The 27,741-nt window shown below is 46.6% G+C and overlaps 2 protein-coding genes across 3 annotated transcripts; one reads left to right on the top strand and one right to left on the bottom strand.

Annotated features, from left to right (window-relative positions):
• Positions 1-8,072: 8,072 nt before the first annotated feature.
• Positions 8,073-13,034, bottom strand: LOC135828456 (uncharacterized). 2 transcript variants are annotated; one of them, XM_065340907.1, is made up of 7 exons: positions 12,570-13,034; positions 11,748-12,393; positions 11,314-11,558; positions 10,592-11,109; positions 10,232-10,376; positions 9,398-10,071; positions 8,073-9,229 (listed from the first exon to the last, which is right to left on the bottom strand). In XM_065340907.1, exons 1-7 carry the CDS (start codon positions 12,994-12,996, stop codon positions 8,468-8,470), a joined length of 3,417 nt encoding a protein of 1,138 aa, XP_065196979.1. In that variant the 5' UTR covers positions 12,997-13,034; the 3' UTR covers positions 8,073-8,467. The 2 variants fall into 2 exon arrangements, with proteins under 2 accessions (XP_065196979.1, XP_065196980.1); XM_065340908.1 differs by lacking the exon at positions 12,570-13,034 and having other exon boundaries at positions 11,314-11,529; positions 11,748-11,924.
• A 10,674-nt stretch (positions 13,035-23,708) lies between these two features.
• LOC135828867 (dnaJ homolog subfamily B member 6-A-like) lies at positions 23,709-26,190 on the top strand. Its single transcript, XM_065341296.1, has one exon. The coding sequence runs from the start codon at positions 24,026-24,028 to the stop codon at positions 25,049-25,051; it is 1,026 nt and encodes a 341-aa protein (XP_065197368.1). The 5' UTR covers positions 23,709-24,025; the 3' UTR covers positions 25,052-26,190.
• Positions 26,191-27,741: the final 1,551 nt, after the last annotated feature.

Here is a 27,741-nt window from a genome sequence, read left to right as displayed (position 1 = left end):
TTTCCTGGGGGTCCTTGCGGCCCTGTAGCACCTATGTGTCCTGATGGCCCTTGGGGTCCTTGCAGTCCTGTGTGGCCCCTTAAACCTTGCAATCCAGATTCCCCAGTCGGGCCAGGACTTCCTTTTGGTCCAGGAACCCCTGGTCTTCCTCGATGTCCTTTAAGTGATCCGAATGCAGTCCAACCCGCAATGAGTTTTTTATATACAACGAGGGTGGTAGCATCCAAATAGAAGTCACCCTGTCTGCCGATGGGTGGCGACGGAGGGTCTGCTCCGCTATACCAACCAAATCCTGGATCACCTTTAGGACCTTTCATTTTGCGGATTTGGGCTAATTCCTTCTTCACCCACCCAGCAGGTACAGCACAGGTGTCCGACACACCGTCGTAATCCAGCCAGCATAAACGTTTGCCATTCATGTGCAGATTTCCTCTCATCCTCACGCTGCCATCCGTTTTCAAATGGGTTTCGTCATCTATCACCGTTGACTCCGCGAATTCTTTGATTCGACCCTCCATGATCTCAGCATCTGTTTTATTCAACTTGCTGTTCTGTAGTGCCCCGACATTGTACATCAGGGTGTTTTTGGTGTTATCGTTACCCACCAGAGTTTTGAGTTGCGCAATATCATCCTTCAAGGTTCTTATTGTTCGGCTGGAGGTTTCCTCAGACGGGCTCTTGTGGAAATGCATGCTCCAAAACGCCATCCTTGTTATTATGGGGAAATATTTCCCCTGTACAGTAGGTATGGCGGTGGTACTGTCTGCAGTAAACAACGCTTCTGCCGTTATAGCCGGTGCGTTCACGCCTCATTTTACACTGCGTATCAGGTCTTTGAATACCATAGGGAAACACATCAGTTTGGACACTGCCCAGTTCGAACTTCATTCTGAAAACGTTGATACGGAGAGTAACAAATTGTACGTGGAGACGCAAGAAGGGGAAGTTCAACTCTCCATCCTAACAGGAACTCACACGGATATTGCAGATCTCATTACAGTCATTAACGAGGCACTGAAAAGTGCAAATCACCCAGATATTGTGTTTTCCTATTCCCGCTATACAAGCCGAGCGAGCATCAGCGTACCTGTCGGGAAAAAAATTATCCTGAAACCCGACTCCCCCAGTGTCGTTCTGGGCTTGGGATCGATTGCAGAATCCGTGACCATACAACCTGGTCTTTTCACATCACCGTATGCAGTTGATCTGACTAGAGGGAGAAGGTTTGTGTTGTTGTATACAGACCTGATCGCCCAGGCCGTGGAATATGAAGACAATCAGGACTCGAGGATTTTGAAGACGTTCCCCATTCAAACTCACAACGGTATCAACAATTACATATTTGGAGAGAGAGACAAACGCGCTCTACTTCCGCACTCAAGCGTTACGGAAATATCATTTTGGCTGAAGTACAACACTGGAGAGTTTATCACCACGGGGTACCCGGCGTTATTGGATCTGAGAATCGAGTAAATTTTTCCACGTACAAGTAAGAATGGCGCAGCACGTCGTGGCCACTCAGATCCCAGACCCCTTTAAGGGGCTGCTGTCGAAAACTAAAGTGGTGCAGAATAGCATCCTAGAGCGAACCGAAAAGAAGATATCACTCCTAGAGGGGAGAAACTTTGTAAGACTGTATTCTCGAAATGGTTCACCACCCTCTCTGAACAGCGAATTGGATATATCATCACCAAATTTCATTGCCTTGAGTGAAAGTTACTTTATCGTCAAACTCCGGTATGAAGTTAGTGATAGTCGGGCTAATGGAGCCAGATCATATCCACACTGGGTGTGTACCACCTCCCCTGCATTTTCATGGTTCAAGAATATCCGCGTGGAACTAAATGGCACGGAGGTGACGCAATCTAGCAAGGTGCAAGATATGCAGAGTGTGCAACACATTCTTAGCCTTATGGAGAGTGACGTGGCTAAACTCCAATATTCCGATTCTGATCTGTACGGACTTCAGAAACTCGACCCCCAGAAGTGTGTTAAAGATATACCTCTAGGGAATTATCGGTATGGTGTAAAACGCTCGCACGCCTATGCGTTTGCAACAAACACAGATGGCGAAGATGATTTCGATGGTACGACACTGAAAAGACGGCCCACTGTCCACCTGTCGAATGAGGAGAACTTCAGTAATACTGTTCTGGAAAACGTTGCCCGTGTGACATCAGGGCATTTCCAGTTCAAAATGAGACCATTCCTTCCCTTCTTCAATGTGGATGATGCGTGGTTGCCTCCAGGAACACAAATCAAAATACGGTTTGATTTACCGCAAACCCAGCTCTCTAGATATATGATTGTCTCGGATAGAGGCGGAGGAGGAAACAGTCTAACAGGTGTTGGGCCTGTCAACATTGATCTGCTGCAGCTGGACTTTGTTTACCCTACCTATAGAATGGATAAGGCATACGTAGATCAAGTGCGTCTGCCTAAAGAACTATATTTCCATACCTGGTGCCCTCGGCTTGTACAGAAGAGTTTGACAGACGATGCAGGTACTCTGGAGCTACTCCACAATTCAGATATTCCTAGGAGGATGATCCTGTTCTTTTCTGATCTGAAACTCGGAGAAGATGCTGTCTTGGGTGGCGGCGCTGCCAGTAATTTCAGCAATCGCCTGGCCATGGTACATGCGAATCTTTCCCAACTCAGAGTAACCATTAACGATGAATCTGTGTTCGACAGTCCGCTGAAGTTCAGATGGGAGTGTTCCGAAAACAGTGATGCCAAGCACTATTATGACTATAACAAGTCGAGCTATTTACGTGGATACAACTTGGTTCAAGAGTTCTTTGGAAAGACCTATGGGGCTGAAATACCTATCACAGCCTCGGATTACTGTAACCATTACTTTATGATACCAATCAACCTCAATCTAGACAGGATGCTGGACAATGAAAAGGTCAGGGGTAACATGTCACTCGATTATCAATTCGCCAATGTGGCCAACGCCCCGATCAATGTACCCAGTCACGCAAGCACATCGATCAAGGTCAATTTATTATGTCTCGACCAGTATATGTATACCATGAGCAAGGAAGAAGGCATCAAGTGGGAGACTGTGTAAATATTTCCACGTTATAGTAACAATGCAGGGAGGAGATTTGGAAACCACACCCCGAGCGTGGGGAGGTGATCTACAGACTTTGGAAAGACAATACGGGTCTGGCATCTGGGGCTTCATCAAAAACATCTTTGGAGGTGCACAGGCTGAGGAGCTTCGAAAAAGAATGCAAGACCCCGAACAAGGCCAAAAGCTCACCCAGAGGGGTGGGCTTGGGATGGGGGCGATGTTAGGCATGTCGCTTCTTCCCATGCTCTTGGGTCGAGGTCAAGACGGCGAGTCCATCAGACGTCAGATGGTAGCCGGCCGGGAACCCATGATGCAGCGAGGCGGACTGAGCATTCCACCGGGACTCGTGGCTAAAGCCCTACCCATATTGAAAACCGTTGGTGCACCCTTAGCTATGGGGGCGCTAGCGTCCGTCGGTGACAATCTGGTGGACAAGGTATTTGGCCGGGGTCGAAAGGGAAATAGTAGAAAAAGCAGTACTCGAGCAAGCAAGAGACGATCTCAGAAAAGACGATCGAAGCTACCACCCACTAACAAATTCTCCAGGGGGCAACGTGCAAGGAAGCGCAAAGGAGACGGTTTGAAGAGGGAGGTTGAAGGTCTGGGAAGGCAGCTGTTTGAACATGCAAAGTCGAGAGTACAGTCCGGCATCAAGTCAGGAGCTAAGAAGAGAGGTAGAAGACGACGATCCTCAAACCCTCCAGAAACCATTACTGACCGTATCCGAACTCGCATAGAAAATACCCATAACCCTTCGTTTATACCTCAGAGCTTTAACATTTAATTTTTTCTCGTTATAGTAAGTATGGACTTTTCATCACTGCTGTCTCTGAAAGGAGGGTCTGCCTCTTTACTCCGCGTAGCAGGTCTGTCTCTACGATCTCAACCCAAGTACTCTGAGATTCTCCCCTCCCTCCAAACATGGGGACAAAATGTGCTATTTCTGGGTCAGAGCAGCATGGGGAAATCCCATTACCTCAAGGAAATACTTCGAGAGGTAAAGCCGGAACGACTTTACGTCATCTCCAATACTTCACCGGAGCAATACAGGCAGGAAGGCACGGAGTTGAAACATTACAGTGCAATGCCTGAGTGTATCGAAGAGACGGACATTCAGCCCAAGTCCTTTGTCATTATAGATGATATACGTGTCATGGGACTGAAGCATGGCAGTCAGAGGGAATGTCTTTACAAGTTTTTCACCATGTATAGCCATCATTATGAACTTAATGTGTTCTTTCTCTCTCAAAGCTTTGATAACATCAAAGATATGAAGATAAATACCAACTTCCTCTATCTTTTTCGCTTTACAGATAAATCCAACATCAAACGCTATCTTCAAACTTTATTTGGCGGATCCTGTTTGAAAGCTAATCTTGTCTATAAACTCTATGAAAAACTATTAGAAGCTTGTTGGAGACCCTTTCTAGCGGTCGATGCATCACGCAATGAGTTTTATACTCACTGTGATTCTATAACATCGAAGGTTGTGTTTGAATAAAATATTTTCTGCCTATAGTAAGTATGGATGGTGTCAGTGTTCGCATTATACCCACCCACAGTGAGTGGGATGCGGTTACCGTCACTAAGATTGGAGACACCTGGGAGGTCACATTCCCTAGAGTAAAACTAATTGTCCAAATCGAATCCGAAGTTGATAGTTTTGAGTGGATTGCTGGCTGTGAAGCACGGGGGGTAGGAGTGGATGAGATTGATTAAGCCCGTTGTACAGAAATGGAGCGAATACGGGTGCACTTCCAACCTATCTGCATCGAGTGCAACGGCCGTACTCACCCAATACCACCAGAGAAGAGAGACGAGACCATGAAGATGATATTACAAAACCCCCAGGATATCCTGAGTAAAGGTGACACCGTGTGGGAGGTTCAAGGTACTCCTCCAGTACGAGGTGGAGATTATAAGAAATTTTCCGGGCAAGTGAGAGAAGCACTGGCCTATATATCCCCGAAGAAGATCGCCCATTTCCTATCTCCCAAGTGAAATCAAACCCTCGAGTAAAGGCTATGTATGATAGAACATTTAAGAACAATCCGGATCTGATAAACCCATCCTCGGTTACTAATGCTGTTGCATCGAATCTCCTCGATTATGATCAGAGTTCTGGAATGGCAAGAGGGTCCATAGCAGAGGCTAGAATGAGGCGAAACATCTCTGCCGCTAGTATCCCACTGCAAACCGCCATGGAGCCAAAGTTTGATAGAATAGTGATAAATACATTTGGTAAACTCCTAGTAGACCATAAGATACCGGAAGCCTTTCTGCAAAGCAGCCACTTCAGTGCAAGGCCGCAACTACACCAAGTCTATCAGGAGGATGAGCAGGGGCTCAGAGGTAGAATGGAAAACACTAGAGATACCCTCGAATTTCAAATCCTCAAAGACTATGCTACTCTGGTCAACCAAATCAATCAGTTTCACCTGTCGCGTTATCCATTCCAGCAGATTGCAGCAGCAGCCAACCTTAATGCGCTTCCAAACCACTCGAGGAGTAATGTGAAATTGGCTGCAATAAGAACTCAGCTTCTAGCCATACCAGGATCCGCAGACAAATATTCCGGTATAGGAGATATGATCAACGCCTACACTCGAACCAAAGAAGCAAAACTTATCAACGCAGAACAATTTATGTTAGGTCTCAAAGAGTACATGGCTGATGATGCCACCTTTATCAAAAGTGTCTTCAAGAATCGGCAAGTGGCTAGCAATACAAGGAGTCCCTATTACCGAACACTTGCTATTCTGAAAGGAAAATCCCTGGTATACTAGGTATGGATGTGGAGCTGAGCAACGTGGACATCGAGTCTGCGCTGAAACACATTCGCGGGTTCCGAGGTGTGACTAGCTATGATCTCCTGCCTGCCTTAAACCATGGCGAGTTTTGTGTGTGTAACACGGACAACATACTCCCGATATTGGACAAACCCGAAGGGGGACACCATTGGCTGACGGTGTGTAGGGAAGGCGATAATGTTCTGATATTTGACAGCTTCGGGCGTGCATTGATGCAGATGGCCGAAGACTATAAAGAACCGGAACTAAAACAATGTTTTCTTAATGTTTATTCCGGCTGCAACCTGTACACCAATACGCAAGTCATTCAAGATAGAAGCACAGCGGTCTGCGGACGTTATGCCATCCTGGTAGCGAAAGTCTTCTCAAAGACTGGTATAGACGGAGTATTGGAATTCCTCTCCTGTACGTTCTCTCACGATACCCTTCACAACGATCAAGTCATGGTTGGTGGGGATTGGCAAGATGATCTTGCCGATGAGCTACATAAACCTAAGCGAGTACATTTCCCACGCAGAAAAGTGGACGTTTACGGCAAGGACGATGTATGGAGTGCTGATCTCGTAGAAATGCAGCCCTTTAGCGAATATAACGAAGGAATTAGATATATTCTCAATGTTATAGACATATACACGAAGTATGCTTGGAGTGTGCCACTTAAGAGCAAAACCGGGGATAGTGTTGTGTCAGCCTTTAAAACCGTCACAACCAATCGGAAACCTAAGCTACTATGGGTGGACCATGGCTCGGAATTTTATAACAAAACGTTCAAGGAGTGGTTGAAGAAAAACGACATTCACATGTACAGTACAGAGAATGAAGGAAAAGCCGTCGTCGTTGAACGTTTCAACAGAACGCTAAAATCTCGTATGTGGAAGCACTTCACCGCTCGCTCGACCAACGTCTACATCGATGTGCTGCAAAAACTTGTCGACAACTACAACAATAGTAAACACCGTACAATTGGGATGACCCCCATGGAAGCCTCCCTAGGGAAACCGATTGAGCAACTGTATGAGCCCATTGCGGATGAGCCTGTCTTTCAAGTCGGAGATAAAGTTCGCATTACAGTGGAAAAAAGAATGTTTGCGAAGGGATACACACCCAACTGGACCGAAGAGGTATTTGTGATTCGTAAGGTTCTCCCCACTTATCCGGTCACCTACAAAGTGAAAGACCTTGCCGATGAACCCATCACAGGAAGCTTCTACAAACAGCAGCTCATGAAGACTGCGCAAGCTACATTTCGAATCGATAAGGTGTTGAAAAGACGTAAGGGTAGTTTGCTGGTCAAGTGGAAGGGATACCCCGAAAAGTTCAACCAATGGGTATCGCAGAAAGAAATGAGGTATATTTCCAAGGATAGTAGTAGAGGGAAACGATGATGCAGTGCACAATGCAGACTACTGCAAGAAATCTGCTTTCTGCTGTTATTGCTGATCGACTGGCAGAACAAGGTCATGTAGACCTACCACAATGTGTATCGTCGCCGGAGTCGAAACCATCTCGGCTTTCTAGAGTTTTGGTACGAGTGTGTCGCTTAGTCAGGTGCAGTGGATCGAGATTTCAGGTGCTGATGCAGCAACTGTGTTTCAACTCCAGAACGGGTCGTACGCAATTTCTTACATTTGCAAAAGAACTATTTAAAAACGGTATCAGCCATGTTAAAATTGTGGCCCTGTACTTATTCAGCAGCGAGTTAGCGAACATCTGTATGGAGAATTCAACGGAACTGGGATTGCACTATGTACATCATGTCATGACCTGGCACTTAGATTACATGACCACCAATGTTTCGCCCTGGTTGGCGGAAAAAGGAGGTTGGCAAAGTTTTGAAAACACCCTTACACACGACTTCAACTGGTCAAATCGCTCAGTATGGACTCATCCCCGTTCAGCCTTTTTGGCCATAATTTTTCTCATACTAATGGTTGAATGGATGTGAGAAAAAATTCCCGGTACAGTAAGATCAAGATGGACTCCTCAAGCAATGCCACCCCATCAGCCGAGCCATCAACTGCGAGCAACAGCGAAGCCTATGAGAAAGTGAAGGGGCGTTTGAATAAAGTTAAACTTACTCAACAACTACTCCTGCTTGCACCAGTGCTGTTCGGAGCCAGCAATGTGGTGGCAGAGAAATCCACTCAAACCTCACCAGCCGAAAGAACAAGCATCATAACTACATTCATACTGGCCATCATATGGACTTTAATCTCATTTTTATGTCATCATTGTGAGCATAAATTTACGCAAGTATATAAGCATTTTCTCAAGCTGGGGAAATATATGCCCGCAGATACTGAACTTGATCAATTTGATGATATATGGACTATGCTGCGCACACACTGCAAACCAAAGTATGTAGGGTAATATTTTATGATGCGATGAAGATTATTATACCGCACAATGCACTATATCCTGCAATATAATTGAGGCACAAGCCTGAAATATTTAACAAAAATGTAGAGTGTTGGAGCCAGCTCCACACGTCAAGAAAGGAGGAATATTAGACAGAAGAATGGCGGGGAGTTTTGCATGAAAATGATGAAACATGTTCAATGTGGGGTCCTGCCCATTAAATGTCCTTGTGACCATATGCAAGTGTGGCCATGCCATCATCCATTATATACCGCTTGCAGTCGAATGGAGACAATGCCACCTTGGTGGTTACCTCCTCATACACTGTGTGGCAATGTGATCGGAGACCCGTCATAGGCCTGGCAGACACACGATGACTGAGCAGTGCATCTACATAGTCCTTGTGGGTGATGGTATTTGCCAGGACTGCCTTCCGAACACCCTTGGCCCGTTTGGCCGATTCCTGCCCGATGTAGGAGTACATCTTCGATCTTAGACCTACAAACTCCACCATGGATTTCCCACCAAGCTCATCTTTGAATTTGCCAACCACTTTCTTATTGGCAGAAGTGTACTGAGGATGGTCAGTGGGAAAGTTGCTGGTGTCATACAGAGACAGATCCATCTCTGCATAAACATCACCGGTGGTTATGTGCACAATAACAGAGTCGGTGTCGGTGTACAACAGCCGGATTCTGCTACCGTACTGCTCCTTCAGCACATCGTAGTAGAAGGAGTACATGTGTACCTTTGACAGGTCTAGTATCGACATACCCACATAGACCGGCTTGTTGAGCTTGATCTCAGTGTGCTGCTTTTCTATTCCGACAAGCCCGTTCGGGAAAATGTCGTGCCGCACATATGTAGGCTTGCTCACTGCCCTCAGTACCTGCTCCTCACTTTCTTCTCGCAAGAGATCGATGCGTATTCGATTACGAACGTTCTCCATCGTCTTGCCAAAGACTGAGTTGTTCATCAGCTGCAGCACACAAACAGGCAAACATGACACATGAGAATCATATCATGCCATTCCTTCACATCAGCATATTTTTCAATTAGCATACTCCACGTCACACTTGCACCATACATGCAACAACAAAAAACAACAACAACAACATACAAGACTGCACACAACGGTTGCATTTACCTTGTAAAAGCTCTTCTCAAAGTCGGTTGTAGCCCTCGTGCGAAGTGCAGTGTTCAGATTGATGTAGGGAGCCATCCAGGCACTCTGCTGAAATCCCAACACCTTGTGAACAGCGGTCACCACCATGCCCAGACGCGAATACAGCTGCAGTGTACGGTAGTGTAACACATACTTGGACTTGGGTAGGAGACTGGGTGTCAACTTGACTCCATCTACGGCTGACACTTTGAGCTCCTCCACAAGTGCTTGTTGGTATGGTGATAGCTTATCTGAGAATGTTCTCATCACTTCCGGTGCGAGTGGATAATCATTGAAGTAGTGGTGCAGCGAAGAAGGTACCTCAAGATCACACTCCACAATGAACCCAGTGCTCGAATCTACAGGGTGTGCCAGTATCTCGGACAGGTTCTTGTCACACCAGGCAAAATCAGACGTCGGCATACTCTGGCACATAGCCCAGCCATACAGGTTGTTGGCATCAAGGTATAGCAGGTATGATGTGGGCTCGGCAGGATTGTACTGATCCATCGTTGGGTTGTTGGCCTTGCCGTACCGCTGCGACGCCATTGAGATTCCCCCACGTAGACCGGCTTCGACAAACAGATGCATGTCTACATCCGTGAGCAGCTGCAGTTCAATCTGGGTGAACCGTAGTAGAGCATCCCATGCATATCCTACATAACACCATACAACACACCAGAACACAAACACGAAAGTCAATACACCATGCAAAAAGTATAAAAATACACCGACAAGAAAGCACAAGAATACTAACAGAGAACACCATCTAAAGGAGAGAATGCATTGGACAACAACAAAGACTGATGAACATACCTGGGAGAGTAAGGTAATGAGCTGGATCCAACCCATACGTCTTGTATGCCGTCTTGCGGAAATGCTCAAAGACATCTGCTAGAAGATAGACATCTGTTTGCAAATAGAGGTCATGATAGGCCTCCATTGTACTGCACTCAAATGTCTGCAAAACAAAACAAAAAACAGCAACGCACGCACGCATGCACACATCCATACACACAAGCATCCACATATCCACAGATAGAGAGCAATGAGTACAAAAAAATGAGTAGAGCACATCACAACAGCATTCAAAAGTCATAAGTAGAGCACAATAATGCAAAAAGCATGGCATCAGGGAAATTCCGAGGGTCAATACAGAAGGCACAAGCTGCTTACCTGCCATACGTTCTGAGCATGGGCATAGTCGGCATCACTGATACCTTCTCCAGTCAAACTAGACTCAAATGCTGATTTAGGTGGCAGCTGTGTCTCATCAAACCGAGCAAAGGAGTCCATGTACTCGTAGGGGTAGACACCCTTACGCTGGAGAAGGTCATGATGGGCCATTGTACGAGTAAGCTTGAAGGCATCTTCCGGGGTGTTGCTCACCAACGAGTCCAGAGAGGAGTTCAAGAAGGCCATGGAGTCGATGAAGCGGTACTGACGCCACTTGAATGAAATATATTTCTCCATGTTGTTGGCGATGACACTGATCTCACCAACCTTCTTAATCCGCTTACGCTGGTTAGAGTCCTCGTACTCCACCTCTTCAACCTCGGTCATACCAATGTGGGCGATGAGGTGGTGAGCATCGTACCCTTTCAGGTTGTGAAACACAACCGGAATGATCTGGCGATCTGGGTAGATACTCAGCTGAATATTACACTGGTAGTGTGCAGCACCACGGTAGTTGCCTGTGCAGATATTCAGAAAGAGGGGAATACACAAACATAGTAAACATCTACAGTGAAGGTGATACCACAGACAATACAATTCAATACACCATGATAAAACACAGATGCAAACAGCTACAAAGACATGAAAATGCACTATACACATACGCATATCTACACACAACTGCAAAACAACAAAAATAAACAAAAAATTATAATACTTACCAGTGAGATGATCATGATCACGAACACGATCTTCTCCAAGTACTTCATCACATATCCAGCAGTTGACTGCGTTCTGAAACTCAAGCTCCAGTTCTGCCGTCATCTGAATTGGCTTGATATCCGCCAAATCCTCCTGGATACTGCCTTCCAACTCTTTGAGACTGTCGAAAAAGTTGTGAATGGCATTCTCACTGCAGTCGTCAAACTCGCCACGGACTTCACCGTTGGATCGGATGGCAGCATATCTACAAGAGCATAAAAGAAGAGGGAAAGTAAGAATGAGTGATTTTGAAAAAAAGGAATCACACAAAATGCACATACTACAACACGAACACAATTAGGGGAAAACAAGACAAGAAGGAATAACAGCAAGCACTGTGCAGGTATGAGTGCAGCAAAAATTAGTCAAAAACAACACCAACAACAAAACATACCTGATGCTGCATGGTACATGACGGGCTGTGCGTACAGTGCTGCTGCCATGCTGTTCCTCCATCGGCTCAATGATGGCCTCCGTATCAGCGTAAATGATATATGGAGCCACCATCCTGTGCTTCAAATTTGTATATTTGAGGATGCTGTCCTTTGCTGTGGGCATGACGACTGGCACGGGCTTCATCACCTGACATCTCTCGCTGTGATGCTGCAGGGAGTCTGCTGTTTTGTGTGCGGAGAGGCATCGGAAGCAGTAGTGTGTTGCGTGTCTGTTCTTATTCTCGCATGCACGACTGAAGTTTTTTATCCATGTGAAGTGGTTGTCATGAAGAAGCAGGTTGATGGGAGTCTCCTGGCGCTCGCTGAGATACAGTGGGTACAGATTCCCCTCGTACCCAAACACATTGATTGCAAGACCATTCTGTATCTCCACTTTGGATACATCACGGAGCGTTGCAGGGAACATTACACCGTCGAACCGCAGCTCCTCCACATACTGGGTGTACTTGGATGCACGCTCAGCATGCTGCTCGACGGGGTGCAGCGCTGACAACAACGCCCACATCAAACACCTGTCATCGTTGTTCTTTACGTTAATGATGGCCTTCTTTTTTTCTAATTTCGGCGGGATAGCAGCTGCACCACCTACAGTACACCACAAAAATACAACGAAGGCTTTGCTCAGAGTAACACCACATCACAACTACACCCTCTCGACAATCACGAAAAACTGTACATCTGGTACGAAACATACGTCTACAACTTTCCACAAGAAATTCGACAGGCTTCGAACAAACACTGTCGGATGAACAGAAACTCACCTCGAAGAGGAGTGTACTTTGCTGTCGACACATCCAGCTGCCTCACTCGAGAAACGGTCCAGTTGGATCCGTTCTGCACCCACTTATCAATAAGACCAGTGATCCTCGCCACCATCGTCTTGACTGCACTATCAATATCCCCTTCGCTGAGGATCCGAGCCGGTCTACTTCTAAAAAACGGGACGGCAGACGTACTACCCGTGGCCGACTCTCGTGTCATCTCCACCCTCAAAACTAAAACCACCTTGAAAGGGTGAGACTGAAGCTCCTCGAGCAGAACCTGTCGGAGCTCGTCATGATGGCTGCTGAAAAAGACGAGAGGATCAGTGCCTGAACCTGGCAAAGAAAACTTTTTCAAAAAACCACGCACGGCACTCGAGGTGGGCTGTCTGGGCTGCCTGGATCGTTTTGCACTTGGCTCCGCCATCGTCACGTCACCTCCAGCACTGCCTACAACATACTGAGGAAAAAATCTCCCCGTACAGCGTATATGAGGTCAATCACCCTACAATGACACGTGTACACCTTGTGTATGCGTCTTTTCCGCAGGGCCACTGAAGGTCGCACGCTCCGCGTGCTTATGCGCGCATGCGCAATATGTCACTGCACATCTACGATGTGCAAATCAGGGAGTAGTACGTATTTTACTACTCCCCGGTGCGAATGCACCGAACGTGCACAAGTGCACGGTCGCCACGGAAAAGAACATGATGACATTTATGACATGGCAGGGCCAAAGGTCAAACCCTAGGGGGTCCCGGGGCCAGACCAAGCGCGCCCGATACAGTGTGCCTTATTTAACCCAAAGGTCAAAGGTCAAACCCTGGGGGAGTCCCGGGGCCAGACCCAGCACGACCGACACAGTGTGCCTTATTTGGCCCAAAGGTCAAAGGTCAAAAAGTGGCCCAGAACCTGCCCCGCACTAACTACTGGTATGTGCATTCCCTTTTCCGCGCACTGGAATAATGTAGGATACATGCAACAGGCTACTGGCACTGTGTAAAGTGGTGGACTGGTGGTTCACAGCAGGAAGGGGTGTATGCTGTCACTGCACTTCTGCTATTTCTGCTCCTTTTTTGTTTTGGCACGGTTGCGAAAAGCATAGCAGCTCCAGCCCCAGCCCGGGCCCGCACCCGAGCCAGCGTGCGCACAATTGCGAGCCACCATCCGTTCCAGCTGACCAAGACTGTCCCACCTCAGTCTTGGAACAATGTCCTCCGGTCCTTCCCCCACTGTATGATTGACACCTGGAATTTCCTCCTAGCCTCTATCCTTAGTGCTCGCCCATCCCAGAAGTCGATGCAGACCTTCAAGAAGAAGGTCTATGACCACCTGAGGCAGTGTGAATGGGACTGGGCAACCGACCGCCTCTAGCCTCCTCCGGGATTATGCCCCTGCTTCTCCCACCCCAAGCCTAATTGTCGCCAATCCTGAGTAGCCAATCTCCACTGCTACCCTATAGCACCCTTCATTTGACACCCTCCTTTCACTCCTATTATCATGTTATCTGTTTGATTATTTGCTATTTTCTGCTGTGTTCCATAATTAGATCCTCTCCTTCGTTCTAAATCTTCCATTTTCTCCCGTGCTTTTTTCCCCTCATGCTTATGTTTCCCTCGCGAATTTGGTGCGCCTGCCATGTGCTGTCCCCGGGGAAAATTGCTGAAAAAATCGCAAAAACGCGGCATAATGTGGCATAATTTGCGGTGAATTTGCGGTAAATATGCAGTAAATATGCGGTGGATAATATTGATGTGCGGCAATTTTCACGGTGAGTATGTAGTGAAATCAATCAGTTACAAGTCTCTGGTGTAAGCACTCGTCATATTTGAGTAAAAAGCCGCCACGATGAGACGTTGCTGACCGAACAGTGCACTGTGTGTACGTGTTATTACTTGTATTATTATTATTATTATTATTATTATTATTATAGTATTATTATAGGCTTTTCCGCGTTAGCATCGCCAAGCAAGCTTGGCTAGCCTTCGCATAAGCTGCTCCATGATGATGACACATGCTCAGTGGAAAGTACTGAACCGCCTCCTAGGTCGCCATAAGCTCCCAGCTACTCTTCCCGTCGACCCGTCTGCCCTGTCCACGGTATTTGAAGCGCAGGTCACCAGCCCAGACTCCTCTACTTCAGCTGCCAGACAACCCGCTGGGCCACCAATCCAGCGAGCCTTCATATCCTTCAAGCCAGTCTCTGTAAACACCATCTCCAGTATGCTCAGACGTTTGAAAACGTGGAAGGCTACCGGCTCCGATGGGCTACCACCAGTCCTCCTGAAGAGTAACCATGAGTACATTGCTAGTTCCCTCACTACTATCGTCAACGAGTCTCTTCAAAAAGGACAATTCCCCACGGGCTTCAAAGCAGCAGACATCTGTCCAGTGTTCAAGAAAGGAGATCGCACCTAGGCAGCCAATTACCGTCCGATATCCCTATTGCCTGTGGCATCGAAGATATTGGAGCGCGTTGTCTACGAACAGCTGCAGACATATATTCAATCTGAGCCTGACCTTTTACCGCCTCAACAATTTGCATACCGGCGTTCCCACTCCTGCGAGGATGCTCTCACCCTCTGTGTCGACCGTTGGCACAGGTGTCTAGATAAAGGCCAGTGCGTAGCAGCTGCATTCCTCGATCTAAGTAAAGCGTTTGACTGTGTAGATCACACACTTCTAGTCTCTGAACTATTTGATTGTGGCCTTGGAGACACAGTTCTCTCCTGGTTTCAGAGCTACCTGGCAGACCGAACCCAGAGAGTCGTAACTCCCCAGTCTTCCCCAGGTGAGCCATACCACTGCACCCGTGGCGTCCCACAAGGGTCCGTCCTGGGACCACTATTATTCACGATTTACACCCGCTCCCTTCCCTGCCATGTTAAGCAGTCGACCACGTTGCTGTATGCAGATGACACTACACTATACGCTGCCAATTCATGTGCAGAGCAAGCCGTAGTTACCTTGGAAAGAGACATTGCTCACGTTGCCTATTATCTCTCTGAGCGTGGTCTCAAACTCAATACCGCAAAGACTCAGTACATGCATATCCGTACTCCGACCACTCCGGCTAGCCGCCCCCTAATGCTCGACGGTATTAGTATTTCCTCAGCTTTGAGCGTAAAATACCTTGGCTTGGTCATTGATGAACATCTATCCTTTAAACCACAAGTTGCAGCCCTCCGGAGGAAAGTTGGCGCCAAGCTAAGTACCATGTACAGAACACGTCGCCTCCTGACCACCCGAGCTAAACGTACATTCTACTTATCCTTCATACAATCCACTCTTGAGTATGCGAGTAATGCATATGTACACTGTCTTCGCACCACAGAATATGATAACCTGATCAAGATCAGTAAACGTGCATTACGGATAGTGTTTGGTTACCCCTCGTCCTCCCATTCAGCCCCAATTCTCGCACGCTTCTCTTTAATGCCAATTTCAGTCCGCTTCAGTTTAAAATTGTACTCAGTTGTTTTCCGTTGCGTCCTAGGCCAGACCAGTGTCCTTCTTCGAGACCTCTTTGTACTTCGCTCTTCAGCAGCTAACACTTTGCAATGTCGGACCCGCCTTCACTCCTCCAATGGTCTTGTTTTACCCCGAGTTTATTCACGCTACGGTCTGTTTTCTCTCACATATTTGGCTGCAGACAGATGGAATAGTGCTCCATCTGATATCCGCACTGCTGCATCGCCATCCCTATTTCGCCATGCATTACTTTCATTCTTAGGGTACCCCGTAAGAAGACCTTGAGTCTGTGGGGATTGCCCTATCAAAATATGAATAAATAATAATAATAATAATAATAATAATAATAATAATAATAATAATAATAATAATAATAATATGACTTGGGGCTCCCCGCGTGCTAGTTTGTACGTGAAGTGTGTGGGTTACAGTGAGGGCTGCGTCCCACCCGCCTGTGTGGATTCACAGGAAGTGTGAGTTACGAAGTCTGAAGAAAATGTTGAACAGTCTCTGCTGGGATGACGACTACACCATAGCTCAGTGTTGAGAGCATCGCTGGCTACAAGCGAGGGTCCCTGGTTCGAGTCCTGGTGGTGACAGTCAATTTTTTCTTCAGAACTTTCCCGTTTGTCTCTTTCCCTCAAACCAGTTAATAATAATAATAATAATAATAATAATTTGAAACTCGGATGTTGAGCCATAAATAAATGTAAAAGAGAAAAGGACATATGGATACGAGTTTAGAGTAACTCTCCATCACTGTAACATGATACTATATACAGTCAGAAAGTGCAATAACTAGGCACAAAACTGACAGAGTACTGAGACATTCGACGTCCTGACACCTAACTTTAACACATCTCCGTAGCGCTAACCGACAGCCTTCCAACTTGGAAGGTTCAAGGTTATGGAAAGACCAAAGAGGGGAAGGCAAGCGCAACGAAAACGAGCAAAAGCTACAGTCCCAACGGAACAAAGAATGTCGATTGTTACTGGACGATGACGAGACCAGTACGATATTTGACAAAGCGGTCTAACTACAATTCGAAGCAGCAAAGCAGCACACCACCCAACTTGGGTGGGTCATAAATATCAAAGATAAGTAAAGAAAGGGAAGCTTTGCGAAAACGAATTGTACAAGCCGAAAGCCAAACTCCTACAGTACTCCTCATGCATGACATTGTGATGGACTAGTTGACTACAAAACAAGTTGTTTCACACGACGTACGTTTCGCCGTATGGTTCGTGACGGCTCATCAGGTGTGCAATTTGAAACTCGGATGTTGAGCCATAAATAAATGTAAAAGAGAAAAGGACATATGGATACGAGTTTAGAGTAACTCTCCATCACTGTAACATGATACTATATACAGTCAGAAAGTGCAATAACTAGGCACAAAACTGACAGAGTACTGAGACATTCGACGTCCTGACACCTAACTTTAACACATCTCCGTAGCGCTAACCGACAGCCTTCCAACTTGGAAGGTTCAAGGTTATGGAAAGACCAAAGAGGGGAAGGCAAGCGCAACGAAAACGAGCAAAAGCTACAGTCCCAACGGAACAAAGAATGTCGATTGTTACTGGACGATGACGAGACCAGTACGATCGTGTGAAACAACTTGTTTTGTAGTCAACTAGTCCATCACAATGTCATGCATGAGGAGTACTGTAGGAGTTTGGCTTTCGGCTTGTACAATTCGTTTTCGCAAAGCTTCCCTTTCTTTACTTATCTTTGATATTTATGACCCACCCAAGTTGGGTGGTGTGCTGCTTTGCTGCTTCGAATTGTAGTTAGACCGCTTTGTCAAATATCGTACTGGTCTCGTCATCGTCCAGTAACAATCGACATTCTTTGTTCCGTTGGGACTGTAGCTTTTGCTCGTTTTCGTTGCGCTTGCCTTCCCCTCTTTGGTCTTTCCATAACCTTGAACCTTCCAAGTTGGAAGGCTGTCGGTTAGCGCTACGGAGATGTGTTAAAGTTAGGTGTCAGGACGTCGAATGTCTCAGTACTCTGTCAGTTTTGTGCCTAGTTATTGCACTTTCTGACTGTATATAGTATCATGTTACAGTGATGGAGAGTTACTCTAAACTCGTATCCATATGTCCTTTTCTCTTTTACAATAATAATAATAATAATAATAATAATAATAATAATAATAATAATAATAATGTAGAAGAGAAAAGGACATATCGATACGAGTTAAGAGTAATAATAATAATAATAATAATAAAGGTTTGCTCCCCACACCGGAGCTCGCGCTATTCCGCCGACTTTACTTGACACTTGACTGACTCACGACTGCCATCCAGAGCACACGAGAAGTCCATCGAACCTTCGACTCGGCAAACCTGCAAGAAAGCAACACTCCCTGCTCAATACACAGTGTTTCGGGGAATTCACCCCTCATCAGTTGAGCTTGAGTAGGCTGAGGAAGATTGTGCCCGAAGAGCACCACTTATATAGTGCTCTCCAGGCACAAACATCACCAGGGATACAAACTTACAGAGACGCTCCGCTTCCAGCGCGACAAACACCTCGTGAACACCAGATAGCAGCGTGAGTCAGTGTCGCTCCTGGACGGTGAGACAGACGTCGAGGACCCTCGGTCATTCGCAACGCTGTCACCTCCAAACCAACTAGTCGCCAGCCCGCGCTGGGCACAACAGTACGAAGTAGTGGTTGCGACTTCGGCGATGATTTTGTAAGAAAGGTTTGCTCCCCACACCGGAGCTCGCGCTATTCCGCCGACTTTACTTGACACTTGACTGACTCACGACTGCCATCCAGAGCACACGAGAAGTCCATCGAACCTTCGACTCGGCAAACCTGCAAGAAAGCAACACTCCCTGCTCAATACACAGTGTTTCGGGGAATTCACCCCTCATCAGTTGAGCTTGAGTAGGCTGAGGAAGATTGTGCCCGAAGAGCACCACTTATATAGTGCTCTCCAGGCACAAACATCACCAGGGATACAAACTTACAGAGACGCTCCGCTTCCAGCGCGACAAACACCTCGTGAACACCAGATAGCAGCGTGAGTCAGTGTCGCTCCTGGACGGTGAGACAGACGTCGAGGACCCTCGGTCATTCGCAACGCTGTCACCTCCAAACCAACTAGTCGCCAGCCCGCGCTGGGCACAACAGTACGAAGTAGTGGTTGCGACTTCGGCGATGATTTTGTAAGAAAGGTTTGCTCCCCACACCGGAGCTCGCGCTATTCCGCCGACTTTACTTGACACTTGACTGACTCACGACTGCCATCCAGAGCACACGAGAAGTCCATCGAACCTTCGACTCGGCAAACCTGCAAGAAAGCAACACTCCCTGCTCAATACACAGTGTTTCGGGGAATTCACCCCTCAGCCTACTCAAGCTCAACTGATGAGGGGTGAATTCCCCGAAACACTGTGTATTGAGCAGGGAGTGTTGCTTTCTTGCAGGTTTGCCGAGTCGAAGGTTCGATGGACTTCTCGTGTGCTCTGGATGGCAGTCGTGAGTCAGTCAAGTGTCAAGTAAAGTCGGCGGAATAGCGCGAGCTCCGGTGTGGGGAGCAAACCTTTCTTACAAAATCATCGCCGAAGTCGCAACCACTACTTCGTAATAATAATAATAATAATAATAATAATAATAATAATAATAATAATAATAATATTGAATATTGAACATCATCAAGTCGGTTCTTGGCATTCGGCATTAGGCTCCTCATGTTACGGGTAGAGCTAGTCCGTATAAACCTCCAATACTGCATTTGCTTTGACATCCATGAATGTGCAGTATGACGGTCCTCACAGCCTGATTTTTCTCTTGCCATTTGAGTATGTCTGGCATTCATCTCTTCCTCTATTTCTACAGGTCTATTCCTGTACTGGTAGTCCATTTTTGTGATTACTCTTTTTGTATTCGAATATGTCCTGGCCTCCTCCATCGTTCTGCTTATTTCTGTCCGTCTCTCAGTTTCTGCGTCGGCTTTCAATATTTTTGCTTTGGTTTTTACAATCCTTTTTGCTCCGGTCTCCATTGCGTTGGCCATTTATCTATTTTTTTCTCTCATTACCCTTGGTCTCTTTTGGCCCGGTGATGGGGTTCTTACCTCATGTCATGACAACGTGAGTGAAATAAAGCCAACTCCATAATAATAATAATAATAATAATAATAATAATAATAATAATAATAATGTAGAAGAGAAAAGGACATATCGATACGAGTTAAGAGTAACTCTCCATCACTGTAACATGATACTATATACAGTCAGAAAGTGCAATAACTAGGCACAAAACTGACAGAGTACTGAAACATTCGACGTCCTGACACCTAGCTTCAACACATCTCCGTAGCGCTAACCGACAGCCTTCCAACTTGGAAGGTTCAAGGTTATGGAAAGACCAAAGAGGGGAAGGCAAGCGCAACGAAAATGAGCAAAAGCTACAGTCCCAACGGAACAAAGAATGTCCTTTCTTCATTTATCTTTGATATTTATGACCCACCCAAGTTGGGTGGTGTGCTGCTTTGCTGCTTCGAATTGTAGTTAGACCGCTTTGTCAAATATCGTACTGGTCTCGTCATCGTCCAGTAACAATCGACATTCTTTGTTCCGTTGGGACTGTAGCTTTTGCTCATTTTCGTTGCGCTTGCCTTCCCCTCTTTGGTCTTTCCATAACCTTGAACCTTCCAAGTTGGAAGGCTGTCGGTTAGCGCTACGGAGATGTGTTGAAGCTAGGTGTCAGGACGTCGAATGTTTCAGTACTCTGTCAGTTTTGTGCCTAGTTATTGCACTTTCTGACTGTATATAGTATCATGTTACAGTGATGGAGAGTTACTCTTAACTCGTATCGATATGTCCTTTTCTCTTCTACATTTATTTATGGCTCAACATCCGAGTTTCAAATAATAATAATTTGAAACTCGGATGTTGAGCCATAAATAAATGTAAAAGAGAAAAGGACATATGGGAATAATATTAACTGGTTTTGAGGGAAAGAGACAAACGGGAAAAATCTGAAGAAACAATTGACTGTCACCACCCGCTTGTAGCCAACGATGCTCTAACCACTGAGCTATGGTGTAGTCGTCATCCAAGCAGAGACCGTTCAACGTTTTCTTCAGACTTCGTAATAATAATAATAATAATGAGACGAAACAATGTATGCATGGATATACGATCTAGGACAGAACCAAGGTCTAGGTTGAGGGTATTTTTGAAGGAAGCTGCAAGTTGTGTTGAGGAACACAAAGTCGCAAACTCTACGAAAGTAAACTGCAAGAAATGTTTTGGGGTTGATTTCATGATTATTGTAGTCACAGGTTGTGTTAGAAGCATTAAAGGTTGTGTTTTCACAGGTATGTTGTTTACATTCCTATTCTTTTACAGGATAATATTTTCACGAAATATGTTAGTCAATAGAGAGGTTTTGCAGAGCGAACGTTCGCGCGAATTTTCGTTTGACGTCACGAAAAGCGAAACTTCGTGCGAACGTTCGCAGTTTTGAACGCGAAAGTTGCAGGAAACGCGAAACAAACTTTCGCAGTAATTTTCGCTCTTTGTGGACCGCTGGTCAGCCTGGCCTGGTGCACGGTGATCTTCATGCAAGTATTAGTTGTGCTTTATCTCTACTCTTCAAAGTCTCTTGGCTTGGTCCGCGAGTGCTAGCTTTCATACTTGTGGCAGCCCGTGTTGCTTCATCTCCAGAATCATCTCTACTCCGATCTCCTGCTTGCTCGTCTTCTCACTGCTCAAAGTGATGCCTTTTGAATCTCACGTGTTGATGCACAAGATTACGGCACAAGCCAACCCGACCCGTTTGTCTGTGGGTCTCCTGCCATGGACAACGTAGTCAAAGAGCTCTCGTCTCAGGCCGTGACTCAGGGTACCTGGTGCGCGTGCCGCCACTCGCAACAAATAAATAATCGGATGGAGACGACTTCTCAAAAACAAGCGAGTGCACACGAGCATTTCTTGGAGCGAGATACATGCAAACTTTCGCAGTAACGCTCTTTGTGGACTCGTGCACGGTTAGCCACCCTCAGTCCTCATGTTTGTGCTTGATCTCTACTCTTGGCTTGGTCCGCGGGTGCTAGCTAGGCTATACTTGTGGCAGCCCGTGTTGCTTCTTCTCCGGGACCATCTCCTGCCCGCTCGTCTTCTCACTGCTCAGAGTCGGTTACATCAACGATGCATCGATGCCTCTTTGAATTTCAGGTGTTGATGCGCCAGATTACGGCACAAGCCAACCCGTTTCAAGGGAGTTTGTGACTGTGGGTCTCCGGCCATAGACAAGGTAGTCAAGGAGCTCTCGTCTCAGGCCGTAACTCTAGGTGCCACCACTCGCAACAACAAAAATAATCGGATGAAGACCACTCACTGACCTGTACTTCTCAAACAAGCGAGTGCACGCGAAAATGTCTTGGAGCGAAAAACATGCAAAACACAAATTTCGCGCGAACGTTCGCAATAGTTTTCGCAACCCGGAACGCGAAAATCATTGCGAACGTTCGCTCTGCAAAACCTCTCTAATGAGTTTTCTTATGGTACACCGTACAGCCATGCAGCTGCCACAGGTGCCGGTGCAAGCAGTATTACAGGCTTTGATGTACATGTATGCTTTTATCACATTGCTGCATAGGTCTTTCCAGCCTTGTGTACGTGTAGTGCAACAAAAAAGTTCAAAAAACGCGGGAAATTCGCGGAAAACGCGGTCTTTTAAAAATCGCAAAAAACGCGGAAAAAAACGCGGCCGCGGAATCGCAATTTTCCCCGGGGACAGCATGTACGAGAAGATGCCGGCCGATGAGTTGTGTATTACCGGTAATTGTAAAAAAATAAATAAATATAATAAATAAAAAAGAGTTGCGAAAGATTGCGCATGACATTGTGCACAGTCATGCAGTGCATGATCTACACACGTAAAAATAACATGACTGTTTCATGACTGTGTAACTGACTGCAAGTGGTTCCTAAATCAGTTCCTATTCCTCATTGTTGCTTCTTTTTTCCCCTCTAGTTTTCTGTTACGGTATTATAATTTCACGGAGAAGGCGGAGAGCCCGAACGTGTGCAGTTTTATGCCTGTGTAACTGACTGCAAGTGGTTCCTAAATCAGTTCCTATTCCTCATTGTTGCTTCTTTTTTCCCCTCTAGTTTTCTTTTACGGTATTATAATTTCACGGAGAAGGCGGATCGCGGAGAGCCCGAACGTGTGCAGTTTTATGTTTATTATTTGCCATGGCGACCCCCATAAGTCCAAATAACTGGCAGGGCAGGGTTGGGCCTTTTTCTTTCTTCTCGGATTTATTTTCATGACATGCTCACTGATTTTACTCAGAAAAAATTTGCATGTGCAGTGCCGTTCAAAAAAAAAATTCAAAAAAAAAAAAAAGTTTCATGACTGTGCACAACCAGCTGGCCATGCAGTGCGGAGCGGACGCAGATCCGCTCGTAGATCTACGCGTGCACGCACGTACATGTAGATCTACACGTACATGTGCAAAAAAAGTTTCATGACTGTGCACCCAGCTAGCCATGCAGTGCAGAGCGGACGCAGTCCGCTCGTAGATCTACGCGTGCACGCACGTACATGTAGATCTACACGTACAGTGTTTTGTACATGTGCAACATTTTGTGGAACAAATGCGAAGATTCTTGACGAACGTTGGCGTGTAGAAAGTTCACATTTTAGCCACCCCAATGAGGAAATAATCAACTGTATACAGTCAGTGTAGATGAGTAGTTTGATTTCAGAAAGCACCAGGTCCTGAGACTGTAGGAGAGACACCCATATCTGTGTTTTCTTGCTAAGGAATCAGTACCTGGTTTGCTTTTGAGCAGGACGGGAGAGAGCGTCCTCTTTCTTTGCCTGAAATTTCAATTCAATTGTGCTGCTCGTTTTTCTCATAAAAACATTGCTGCCATTGAATGGGAGCTGTGATATTCGGCACGCTCAGAGCTCTGCTATAAGGAAAAGAACGTCTTCGTATTCGTTCGGGATGCCTCGCGATTACTATGAGGTACTGGGAGTGGAGCGAGGCTCGTCTGAATCCGACATCAAGAAAGCGTACAGGAAACTTGCCATGAAATGGCACCCCGACAAAAATCCAGGAAACGAGTCGGAGGCCGAGGTTCGCTTCAAGGAGATTGGAGCTGCGTACGACGTGCTGAGTGATACACGTAAGAAGGAGCTGTATGACCGCTATGGCCATGAAGGCTTGGAATCAGGTGGAGCAGGAAGCTCAGACTTTGAGAGTGCTGACATGCCGCAGTTCTTCCAGTTCCGCTCGGCCGATGAGATCTTCAGGGAGTTCTTTGCCAACGACCCGTTCATGGAGCAGTTCCTCTTCGCCGACCCGTTGATGGCGCAGTCAAATTTTGCGCATCATCAATTCTTCCCTCAGGCGCACCACTCGCAAACACAGCATAACCAGCATGCTCGCCAACACCAACATCAACATCAACGGCAGCAGCATCCACCGCATCATGAGCAACAGCAGTACAATAGCAGAGGAGCTCGAGGCAGACGTCGCGGGGATGAACGGGACGGGGGCCATGACGACAATCACCGCAGCGATCGGCACCGGTCGCAAGGCGGTAGCAGCAGCCGGGGTCAGCAGCAGTCGCACGCGCACCGCGATCCGTTCCACGCCCATCATTCCATATTCGTGCCCGCCACCCCGCTTGTGGACTCATTCGTTCCGTTTTCCCAGTTCGGTGGAATGGGCCTCTTAGGTCCTGCAGGCGGCGGAGGAGGCGGTATGATATCATCGCATGCGGGTGGAGCAGGTGGTATGATGTCGTCATCAATGTCATTCAGCAGTAGCGGTGGCTTGGGAGGAGGAATGAGTATGTCGCAGAGCTCGACGACCACGCGAGTTGTCAACGGCACGACCATCACGACGAAGCGAACGGTTACAGACGGCGTGGAGAACGTCTCGGTCTATCAGGATGGGAAGCTGACGTCGCAGTCGACGAATTACGTCAATGGCCCAATGCAAAACGCCCACAGTATAGGGTTTTGACGAGTGGTGGCAATGAGCTTGATTCGTGTGAGTACGCTGGTATGCAGCTTGCATCCGTGCACACTTTTTCTGTGTGCTGCTGTCACAAGAGCGCGCACACACACACGCACGCACAACAACGCCCGCACGCACAGATTCACATCATATAGAAGGTGCCTGAGCGCGGCGGTGAACTGCCAGAAGCTGACGACTCCCAACTTACCGCTTTATAACTGTACATGTGCGATGCATTTAACCCGCTGTTGAGTCGCCTCTCTTTGTTTTCAAATAACTAGCTCATAGTCCTTAAAAACAGAGAGCCAAACTGCCACTATATTTTGCTAGTCGAGGGCTCGGTGCACACCGTAATTATACGACTTGTTCCTAGTCAACAATTGGCGTGTGAGCAACACTGGCTGGCTCACACTCAATCACTTGTTTCTAGTCAACAATTGGCGTGTGAGCAACACTGGCTGGCTCACACTCAATCACTTGTTTCTAGTCAACAATTGGCGTGTGAGCAACACTGGCTCACACTCAATCACTTGTTTCTAGTCATTCGCGAAAAGTAAGTTCACGCTATAAGTACTTGTAGTGTTTTGTGAGCATGTCCAAGGAAACTAGGGCTGTACGCATGGCATAGACTCAGACACATAAACAAAGCATAAGCGTACCATCTTATCTCTCACAGTAGTAGCATTAAAAATCTTGCGTCTTCTTTTTTTTTCTTTTTTTCATCAAGAATATCTCACTTTCTGAAAGAATATCTCATGCTCTTATCATTATCAAATCTTCCTGTCGAATCATGTCACTTTATTCCTCATGCAGTTATATATCTGATGAATTTTGGATTATTTTTGTTCGCTTGCGTGGACTTTTCTTGTCATGCTTTTACTGGGTTTTTTTTGCCACATGCTATGCATGTTTTGTTCGCTGCAAACGACATGAATCTGCGTCGTTTCTGCTGTGCCTGTGTCTAAGGCGTTGCTGCTGTCGCCGCCGCTGTCGGTGTTACGTGTTCCGTTGTGTTGTTTTCGCTTTGCCGTGCCGCTGGCCATGCTGTCTTGATGTTGCCGTGGTGGTGGCGTGCCTTGCCATATACTGGCGGCTAAGCCTTCTGGTTAAGCTTTTAAGCTGCTTATGATCTGCGCAGTTCTGCATGTGTAGTCTACTGTGTGATGGGTTCAGGTGGTGAAAAGTGAAGTCACTACTTGCAGCTCAGCTGCTGATGGTGAATGGTGAAGTCACTACTTGCAGCTCAGCTGCTGATGGTGAATGGTGAAGTCACTACTTGCAGCTCAGCTGCTGATGGTGAATGGTGAAGTCACTACCTCAGCTGCTGATGGTGAATGGTGAAGTCAACTTGCAGCTCGGCTGTTGCTGCTGCTGCTGATAGTGGTAGTATGATGATCCATGATATCACACCTCTTGCTGCCTCATCACATTGAGACAACGGTAAGAATGCATCAGTGCTCGGTCCCAACCGGTAACCAGGGAGTCCGTCGTCAAATATACCGGTATTTGATGACTCCCTGGTCCCAACCTGGCCGTCTTACATTGTAATTTGTAGGGGAGTTTTACTGTATGCTGCATAGGCATGCACCTGGAGCAGACAGAGTACTGCATTTTCCGGAGTATAAACCGCGCTGTCAACACTCAAAATTCACCCAAATAATAGGGGGGGGGGGGGGGGGGGTGCTGCTTATACTCCGAGGATCAAATTAACGGTGATACACTATACAATTATGTAATAGGGTGGAGGATGTTTGTACTGTGTAGTTTGTGGCAAAAGAAACTAAACCGGCGGTGCATCCTGAGACCAGCTGCAAGCAGTGTACGCTGGATTGTGCTATTAAACAGGACAAGAACACTACTTATTTTTTTTATTTTTTTCACCTTCCCCTTCTGGTTAAGCTTTTAAGCTGCTTATGATCTGCGCAGTTCTGCATGTGTAGTCTACTGTGTGATGGGTTCAGGTGGTGAAAAGTGAAGTCACTACTTGCAGCTCAGCTGCTGATGGTGAATGGTGAAGTCACTACTTGCAGCTCAGCTGCTGATGGTGAATGGTGAAGTCACTACTTGCAGCTCAGCTGCTGATGGTGAATGGTGAAGTCACTACCTCAGCTGCTGATGGTGAATGGTGAAGTCAACTTGCAGCTCGGCTGTTGCTGCTGCTGCTGATAGTGGTAGTATGATGATCCATGATATCACACCTCTTGCTGCCTCATCACATTGAGACAACGGTAAGAATGCATCAGTGCTCGGTCCCAACCGGTAACCAGGGAGTCCGTCGTCAAATATACCGGTATTTGATGACTCCCTGGTCCCAACCTGGCCGTCTTACATTGTAATTTGTAGGGGAGTTTTACTGTATGCTGCATAGGCATGCACCTGGAGCAGACAGAGTACTGCATTTTCCGGAGTATAAACCGCGCTGTCAACACTCAAAATTCACCCAAATAATAGGGGGGGGGGGGGGGGGGGGGGGTGCTGCTTATACTCCGAGGATCAAATTAACGGTGATACACTATACAATTATGTAATAGGGTGGAGGATGTTTGTACTGTGTAGTTTGTGGCAAAAGAAACTAAACCGGCGGTGCATCCTGAGACCAGCTGCAAGCAGTGTACGCTGGATTGTGCTATTAAACAGGACAAGAACACTACTTATTTTTTTTATTTTTTTCACCTTCCCGTGGCCAGAGAATATAG

This window comes from Sycon ciliatum, chromosome 12, assembly GCF_964019385.1.
Source record: "Sycon ciliatum chromosome 12, ocSycCili1.1, whole genome shotgun sequence".
Taxonomy (NCBI): Eukaryota; Metazoa; Porifera; class Calcarea; order Leucosolenida; family Sycettidae; genus Sycon; species Sycon ciliatum.
Note: the sequence above shows the minus strand (reverse complement) of the source record. Positions and strands in the feature narration are given on the sequence as shown.

Coding starts and splice junctions, on each gene's coding strand:
- LOC135828456 (XM_065340907.1), bottom strand. CDS start 12,996: ATGGCGGAGCCAAGTGCAAAACGATCCAGGCAGCCCAGACAGCCCACC. Junction 11,559..11,747: donor CATGTACCATGCAGCATCAG/GTATGTTTTGTT, acceptor ATGCTCTTGTAG/ATATGCTGCCATCCGATCCA. Junction 10,072..10,231: donor TCATTACCTTACTCTCCCAG/GTATGTTCATCA, acceptor GGTGTTATGTAG/GATATGCATGGGATGCTCTA.
- LOC135828867 (XM_065341296.1), top strand. CDS start 24,026: ATGCCTCGCGATTACTATGAGGTACTGGGAGTGGAGCGAGGCTCGTCT.